This window comes from Barbatula barbatula (assembly GCF_947034865.1).
Source record: "Barbatula barbatula genome assembly, chromosome: 8".
In the NCBI taxonomy this organism is placed as follows: Eukaryota; Metazoa; Chordata; class Actinopteri; order Cypriniformes; family Nemacheilidae; genus Barbatula; species Barbatula barbatula.
In genome coordinates, this window is record NC_136771.1 from 25,340,618 (window position 1) to 25,350,263 (window position 9,646).

General features: G+C 41.7%; 1 protein-coding gene across 1 annotated transcript; it reads right to left on the reverse strand.

The window, feature by feature from the left end:
- Window positions 1–815: 815 nt before the first annotated feature.
- Window positions 816–3,471, reverse strand: wfikkn1 (WAP, follistatin/kazal, immunoglobulin, kunitz and netrin domain containing 1; the record flags this gene model as incomplete). Its single annotated transcript, XM_079462759.1, has 3 exons — window positions 816–2,342; window positions 3,128–3,235; window positions 3,403–3,471. 3 exons carry the CDS (start codon window positions 3,469–3,471, stop codon window positions 816–818), a joined length of 1,704 nt encoding a protein of 567 aa, XP_079318885.1.
- Between the last annotated feature and the right edge of the window lie 6,175 nt (window positions 3,472–9,646).

Below are 9,646 nucleotides of genomic sequence, written 5' to 3' on the forward strand. Positions count from 1 at the left end.
AGCATATAAACATTTTGTCATGACACTAAACTGCACCGTTAGTTTCCAAGACCATGCTGGAGGGTTCAATGCAAAGGAGAGAATGTATATATTTAGATAGATTAGTCAGATAAATGCGGAACAGGTGCTGTGTGTTTTGAGCTGTTTTCTGAAAGTTGTGAAGGATGCTGCAGTTTGGGTGGAGGCCGGCGGTTCTTTCCACCACAGGGAACCCAATGAGTAACGGTTTCTGCAAGCGATTTGGTGCCTCGCTGTGATGAAACAACCAGTCGTCGTTCATGTTCAGACTGAAAATGACCGGAGGGGATGTAGACCCGGAGCAGTGAGTAAAGGGGCAAATTTGCTGTTATTGTTCTGAAGGCCAGTGTGAGCGATTTAAACTTGATGCGGGCGAAACTAGCAGCCGGTAAAAATGAAATCAGGAGGGGTGTTAAATGACTGAAGAGTTTAAAAGGGGACTCCATTTTGTCAAATGTGTGAAAACGCTTCTTAAACAGATAACACCCCGCCCTCACACACACACACACACACACACACATTGAGAAGTAACACGCACTACACAAACACATTCACAAGTTCCACTTGTCTGTAACTTAGACATTGTGCAATACGTACACACACATTCACAGGCGCGCACGAAGACACAGACACTTAGAGAAGTATGAAACGCTACACACACATTCACAAGTTCCACAAGTAACTTAGACATAACACACACACACAAATGTAGGTTGATTAACATAAGTAGGTTGATAAGAAAGGTTTTTGTCTGGCAAATGCATAAATGTAACTTCTTAACATATTCAAGTCGGGTGTCAATCCTGAAATCTTTGCAGCATCTCACACGTCTTCTTGTCCAGCACCTCATAAATCTTTTTGAGTCGGCGATCAGAAACAGGCCGGACATAACTGTGGGGAAGAACCATGGCCACACCCTCCTGCACCTCACCCATCACCAGCAGAGGGAGTTCCCGGTGCCGGGTGATGTTTGGGCACGGGCAGCTCCAGTCAATGCGCGTGAGCATCACCTCAAGGTGTTGCGTTTTGAAGAGCTGCAGGCCCATCTTCTCGTCACGTAAGACCTGCTCCAGACGAAAGCGAGCGATTCCCGAGTCCAGCTCCTCGATGAGTTCAGTGAGCTGCCCTACAATGGCAAAGTCGCTACGGCACAGACTTTCCACTATCTTTCCTCTCGTCCGGCAGCTTTTGCACGGATGGCCACTTGACCGCGGACAGCTGGCTGCGCATTCCTTACGGGTCCGAAAGTTATTCCTGTTGCCGTGGCAACCGCCGAAGACAAAAGCCTGGCACTGTCTTGTGAGGCTGTTGTAGGTCCAGCGTGCTTCCCAGCGCTTGCATGGACCCTGAACGGCAGGTAGCGAGCACACACTCAGCCCCTCACGCTGACATGACGAACGGCACTCCTCGTACGTCTCAAAGCGGTTGCGGCCACCCTCGCAGCCTCCGTGCGTGAACGTGTGGCAGGAACCCTGCACTGCGTCGTAGAACCAGTCCACCCGCTTGTCGCCGCACTCACCCCTCTCTACAGCCGCCAGGCAGTCGGCTGGCCAAAACGGCCGCTCCATCGGCAAGCTCACCTCTGAGTTGTCAAACACATCATCATCGTCGCGCTTTACGACAGAGAGCGGATAATCTGCCCGCAACATTCCTGCGACATTGCGTGCTACGCAGGTGTATATTCCGGAGTCCCAGATCTGGGCGTTGTACACCACCAGCTGACCAATGTTAGTTATGACCACATTCCCGTACATCTGATCAGGCCGCATGGCGATTCTTTCACGAACCTCAGACTGCTTCTCCCAGGTGACGTCGGGTTTCGGGTGGCCAATTACGTCGCAGTGAAAACTTGCCGTTCCGCCCAGGTAAATGACTAGGTGCTGCGGGTTGGAGTACAGGCTTGGCGGAAAGGCCTCGGAGCCGGCCTCGGTGGGCGTCGGATGCGGGGTGGTGTCTTGAGGCAGGGGGCTGCCGTTTGGACCAGACAGGTAATAGCGACACGTGACCTCTGTAAGGGTGACACCCTGAGCGCAGGCCTCGGCGTCCAAGTAGCAGCGGTTGAAATACGTGAGCCCGTCGGAGGCACAGGTGAAGCTTGGTTCTCTCTCGCAACGATCCAGACACTTGCATATCGGCTCTCCCTCCCACAAAACACACACCGCCCCCTGCTGGCTGCATATGAACTCATCACAGCTGGCCACACCCCCCGAGAGTAAACCCCCACCTGATTGGCCATCGGCAGATGAGCCGTCTGAGACTCGGGCGGCCACACAGCTCAGGAGGCCACACACGTTAGTACAGCACTTCTCATGCGCAGCACAGTCCTGTAAAACAACCGAGAACACAAACACACACACACACACTGTGAGAAACAGAACAGCTTCCTGGGTGTGTGGAAAGCAGAAACCAGTCAGCATTTAAGGTGTGAATTTAAGAGACGCACAGCAGCAAACAAAACCACCACCTCTTTGGATGGTAAAACTACCACTGAATAGTGAAACTACCACTGAAAACCAATGATTTCAAACTTTCATGAACTGAGAAAATAAAATGACTAAAGGCACATGAGGCTAAAACTGTCACTGAAATCAAATAATAAGCAGGCGAGACATTGTTCCTGTTAGTTGAATAATCGCACTTAACATAAAGAGTAAAGGTTTGTTAAAGAGATGAACATCAGTGGAGTTCAGTGTTGACTTTCAACATTCTTCAAAGAGGAGAATAAAAAAACTCACACAGGTTTGACATGACACGAGGGAGAATAAATGATGAAAGAACGTTCCTTTTGAAGGACGTTTTTATGATGAATATTTATTCAAATGAAACTGCATCCGCATGCTCCTCTGCAAATGTTTTCATTCGGCAGAAGCTTTCCTCTCAAGTGATTTACACGCGAGGAAAATTAATGTGTCAAACAAGAGCTTCAGTAGCTGCAGTGTCACAAAAAAGACAGAAAGTTATGTGCGTAAAGTTGGTGAAATAGTGTATAGCTTATATGCAGACACACACACAGATCCCTAACTCAACTCTTAACTACTTCTACCAATCATAATAATTGCAGTTCATATGATTTTTATCCAATCTAAGATGATGATGTGTTAATGTTCACCTGGTGTGTTTGGCATTCCCTCTCACAAGTGCTCTGAGCGTCCACCCATAAGTTTGCGTTCACGTCATTCGGACAGACACCAGCACGATCCGAATCAACGGCGATGAGCTGGACCCACATGAGGAGGAAGGACAGGAGAGAAGATCCAGACCTGCTGTGTGCGGCCGTACAAATAGAAAGCAGTGAAACACACATGGATTCATGCAGAAGGAGGCCGGCTGTGGGTCCGGACAGGGCTACCAATGTGATCCTGCTAGCCAAACAACAGCACAAACATTGTCAAGAGACACAAGCAGCTTCTCAGTGAACACGGAATCCAGACGTCCGGCGCAGCTGCTCTTCATGTTCATGTGGAGGAGGTTCTAGCTGGTGTGACCGGTGTCCCTCTGACCCCTGCGTTGATTTAATATGCAAAGCTTGCTGGGAAAGCACGTCCAGCTCAATATCAGATCATGTCTCTTTGTCCACGGACACCCCCGTGGAGCCCCAAACTTCATTCATTGAGCGCGACCCTGCAACCTCCGCATGACTTCTGACCCGACACACAGAGCGGGGTCACGCTCTCCACACCAAACTCAGCTCGCCATTATACTGCAACGTTGATTTATGATCCTGTTCTTCACCGTGAGTTTCATCTGGACATGCGTGTGCATGTGTGAGAGAGATAAAGAGATGTGTTTCAATACTTTTACAACTCTGTGTTCTTACATGTTCAAAACTGTCAACATATGCAAAGATAGATGGCCTGACCTAAGGACAAGATGCGTACAGTGGGCCAGGCAAGCACCTCCAGAAATGTTTTATCCTTATTGTACACTTGTGCAATACAATATAATATTGAACAACGTTACAAGCTAAAGGATTTGCAGTGATATATAACTAACAGGCCATCTGCCAAAAAACATGATTACTACACTTTAATTGCAATGAAATCGCAGGTCATTTTTTGTATGGGAACTTGTTAAAAATATAATATGATCCAAAGTGATTTATTCAAGGCAGAAACATGAATGTTATGAATAAGGGTAATTGTTAGTACTATTTTTACAGCACCTTGTTCTCTTGCTTACTGTCATCGTCATTATGAAGTGAACATATATGACCACAATGAGATAACTAAGAGTTTTTTTATTGTGCATTCAAATTAATATCAATCAAACTGCAGTTGATTTGTTTTGATCTTAGCCATAGTATCTCAACAAATTATAAAACAGGTTAACATAATAAACATCGTGATTTTGTTGTCTCATTTTGGAACCAAACTCTCCATATTTACACTGAGTGTGGGCTGTGTACGGTTACCTAGCAACCAGCGACTTTACGATATCACCCGGTATGTATGTGTTCCTTAATCAGCTATTTTACAAAATGCTTGTGCTTGTGTAACAACACTCGGCACTGTCGCGACGGTTTCGTGTTATGATGTTGTGTGGTGTTGTTGAGATGTTGTCAGGGGCGGACTGGCCATCTGTGTGATCTGGAGAATCACAGAATGGCCGGTACTCCAGGATGGCCGGTGGGCCCGCCCGCCACGCACGCAGTCATCACCTGTTTTTTTCCACCCACTAATCTGTTTCACACTCCAGTACTGTAGGTGGCAGCAATGCACCTTTAAGTTGGATGCCAGTTGCACTGGCCGCGGCCGCATTGCTTGGCCGCCTATACAGTCTATGTTGGCCGCCAAGTAAGGAGAAGAAGAAGAAGAAGAAGAAGAAGAAGAGGAGGAAGCGGGAGGAAGAAACTAACAGCAAAGACGTTAGAGGCTAGAAACAAATAAACATTATGCATAACGCGGCCGCGGGTAAAAAACGGAAAGAAAAGGGTGGGGATGAGAAAGCGAGAGAGAAAAAAATTGCGAAATTTAGATGCTGAAGCCACTAAATGTCGCAAACTAACAGAAATATTTAAAGAAAAATTCCACATGCAGTAGCTAATATTAAGAAATATGTTTTGCTTTTACTTTTGAAAATGTTGGTAACGTTACAGTTAATGCTTACAAACTTTGAAGATTTTCAATACAGAAGTTACATTTGTAATGGTGTATTTTCATTTAGATGTGGTATTATTTGTGCAGTAAGATTAATTACTGCATAAATTAAGATTATTAATTAATTCATTTTAAAACAGAATGGAATAGATTGTATAATATGCTGTTATAACAGCATATTATATGACGTTTTATTTAACAAAGTTTAGGAGGAGCAGGTTCAGATAATTAACCCAATTAGCACAAGTGGAGATCAATCAGTAATCAACTCAATGACCAGGTATAGATACACAGCAGACCTACCTCTGTTCATTGACAGTTTATCAGCATGTTGTCCAGCAGACGGCGCTACTAATACTGAAACACACCACGCTTTCGAACTGCTCTCGCGATACTCTGATGTCATACGGAGCTTCACGTCCAGCCGGTGACGAGCGCTGATCTGCGCGCTCGTGTCATTAGGCTTGTTTGAGATGCCTGTAATGTAGGTGAGAGTTATGGAAGGCCATTTAGGCAGAAATGTCTTTAGACGTAACGTGTACTATGGAAGGCCAATAGGGTCAAAAACGCGCGAATTTTAACACGTCAACAACACGTTAATATGGGAGGCCAATAGGGTCAAAAACGCGCGAATTTTAACACGTCAACAACACGTTAAGTACGTGTACTTTACGCGTACTTTACGCGTGAAAAATTAACGTGTACTTTACGTGTATTTAACACGTACTCAACGTGTTAAATACACGTCAAGTACACGTAGAATACACGTAAACAACGCATGATTCAGACGCCGGTTTCCAGTTTAAACGGGTCAATATCATTGGCTGCCTATGAATTGGGTCAAACCATTTCTGCACACTTGGGGGGTTGCCTGCTGCTCATAGGCTACATGCTACCACCATGAAAGATCCTTTTGTTTATTTGTAATTTTCTTGTGAAGCCCACACGTTTAAAAAAAATTAGTTTTTTAAGAAAAGATAAAAGTTATCTAGAAATTCAGTTTTCTAACAAAAAGTTACAAATGTGGTTCTTTATAATTCTGATACAATCCATTGTAATGAATTTCGATTTTTGGTAAACAACAAACTTTTAAAGACTGAGATAAAGTTGCTGCTATGACCAGTAGGGTGCACCCAAAATACCACAGAAGTGCCATATTACAGGATCGAAATCAAATCACAATAGATATCAATGAAATAAGATACTGACACATGTTTTTTCTGTAATAGCCCATCCCAGGTCATACTCATGATTTATATCTTAAGGCATACCATACTTTAATAAGACACCAATATCACTGCAATAAATTAAACTACAATGCTCAGCTATACTCCACGTTTTCAACTGTATAGTTTTAACAGTAGAATATGTTTACAAGTAATCTTATTTCTGAGATATGCTTTTATTTCTTGAGAAATTGTACCGTGGCCAAATGTACAACAAAGGATCAATAAATAGATATATGATATAAATACATTAACTGGTTTAAAAATAGATATAGTCTATGTTATGATAAGGCTTAAATATAAATATAAGGCTATGTTATGTTAAGTCTGTAACAAAACAATACCACCTTAACAGTTGTACCTGTAAGAAAAACAGTCAACAAACCAATAAGAATATTTAGTTTTATTTCCAAATTACAATAAAAAATATAGCTGCAGAAACTGTGGCAGTGGGATAATGATACCAACTTGTAGGGGAGAGATTCAGCGCTACAGGAAGACTGTAAGATACAATAAGGTGGACTTCAAAATTTTGTTTCTACGCATACAGCATCCACCTGAAGGTTGTGTGTGCAAATAATTTTAGATGAATGCACAACCTGCTCTCCCCTGACCTTACAGGACATGTAAGATAATTAAGTTTGAGTTTAAGCAGGACAAAAATGATATAAAATGTATAATAACTATGAAGAAAAAAGACAAGACAATATGTGTCAGCTTCAGTTGAATATCAGAAACAAACATGAAAAACTGCTGTTAAATCCTAACCCTGCCAAAATGTCCATAAGTACAGAATTAGGCAAATTATGTATATCACCACTATAATTTGTGTATGAAGTGCAGACTAGTGTCCAACAGACAGAAGGATAACATCTCCACATAACTCCTAGCGATTGTCCCCGAGATCCTGAGGATGGCAGCTTGATGGTGTGACACTTTATTAATGAGATATAATGATGTCAAGAGCCAATGATTCCAGGGTAAATTTTATGAGCAAAAAAGTTTTGACATTTTGGACTGTTGTAGCGCAAGAGGGTTTAAGTTAGAGACCCCAATTTGCTATGGTAACATATGAAACCACTTTTGGCCAATTTAAGAGATAGTCTAATTGCATTTGACCGGATTGTGTTCGTGGTAAAGATACTCATGTGGTTGAATGCACTCAAACAGTCACAAGAGACCGCCTACGTTACAGGCGAGGCAAGGCGCATCTCAAACAAGCCTAATATTAAAGGCCTTCTGTTTAACCCCTTCATCAACGTTGTCTGCACTTGGGTTCTTCTTCCTCCTCCTCCACGATCACGACAGTATGACAAAGTAGAATTCCAAAGATATTTAAGTAATTATTGACAAATGACAGACACAGACAGCCATCCATTAACACACAAAAACAATACTGGACAATGAACTAAATGAACAGACTTAACAGGGGAACATAATCAGTTAAAACAGAATCAGTTGAGGGACTAATTAACTAACGAAATAAGACAAAAATTGTAGAACCAAACCTGTAAAACCATGACAATAACAAGTCTATTATGCATGTGAGCTATCTTCTCAGTGACACCAAAATTGTAAAGAATAGTTATATTGATGACCAACTTAAGCGTGGATGTCAACTTGCCTGGCTCAGTGCATGAATCTCTGTTCTGTCAATGCTTGAGAGGTAAAGTATGGGAACAAAACAGAACACTTGGATTGTGGCAAAGAAACCCTATATACAATTTTCCCTTTTTGTACTTAAGACAGGGCGATTAATGGCCGGTTGGTGGCAGATAGCCACTTTAGTGTGGCCTCACTCAAACCAGTGTCAGGATGGTTATGACCTAAAGTATTAAAATTGTATGATTCAGCTGACCATTCAGCTGGGACCAGCCATCAATGACATCAATATACTTTGTCACTTTAAATGCATTCTGACGCTCCAATTTTTATATTGTTTGTTAAATGGCTAAATACATGAAGTCAAGTCTACATGAATAAATATGTATAGTGTTCATATGGCTGCTTAATTATATGAGTTTACATACTGACATCTGTTTTCCACCTGTTACGTCTTAATGTTGTTTCATTAATTAACAATCCAGCACCTTAAAAGGGCACTGAGAGGGTTACAGGGTTCTTAAAAGGCCCTGACAAAGTTTTACAAACAAATGTTATCTGTTAGTTTAGATACGTAATTTAATTCTGAGAACGTGGCATTCGTTCGTAGCAAAGGACTGACTTTAATTTATATACAGGAATTGAAGATTTTTTGTTAAAATTTTCTCTTGTAGAAACTGAATGTAGAGGCTTCAGTTTCCTCAAGAAGGGGACAGTAATTTATGTTCACATTCAAATATATGCAATAAAGAATAGCTCTGTGCATTTACCTCCATGCTAAGTTTCTAAATTCTAAGTTTCTATCAATGCACACAGAAAGTGTCTTTTCTTTATTTGTTTCACCCTTAAAAAGGTTAAAAAACCTTTTAATTATATTTGGTCTTCCTCAGCTGCCAGTACTACTATACGATTTGGTTGTTGGGCGCAGATGTCACTCTTTCATGTTATTATTCACCCATTTCACAAATAATTGTTTGATAAAATTAGGTACAAGCGCTCATCCTAATCCTGAAAGTCTTTTAATTAATTTAAATTATATCACATGTGTTTAAGTGCAAAATCTCTGAAACAGAAATGTTTTAACAAGCACCACCTGCTGGTTATAATGGTTGGCACAAAAAGCTCACCTTGTTTTACAAAGACCTATATGTACTACAATGCGCTTTATCCTATAACTATCTTAATTAAGTTCCTCTGCTGTAACTGTTTTCCCACACAAATATATAATTTTATTATACTTACCAAAGTTTGATAAATGGTAAAGCTAGTATTTCTACTACTGTGTTTATTTAAGAAAAAGGCTCCATAGTACACGTTACGTCTAAAGACATTTCTGCCTTAATGGCCTTCCATAGTGAGTAGGAGGCTGCAGTAAGGGGAGGAGTCAAAAAAGACCTTTGTAGTCGGACACTTTTCTGAATCTCGCTGTTTCCTCGCCTGCTAACGTGAACAATAGAGGAGATCGCGGTCGCGTTTTTTATCGCAGACGAAGTGGATGTAATCGAAATACCACTGTTTTTACATGAAGATGGTTATAATAATAATCACAGAATGTACTGTCAGATAATGTACAAATAAACAGCTTACACATGTAAGACATTTTCAAGGATTGTATAAACAAATGGTAAATGAAGTAAAAAGCAAGTTGCTTTTGAGAGACAGAGGTCATAACAAATGTTTATCATATTTAATAACAAGCAGGTT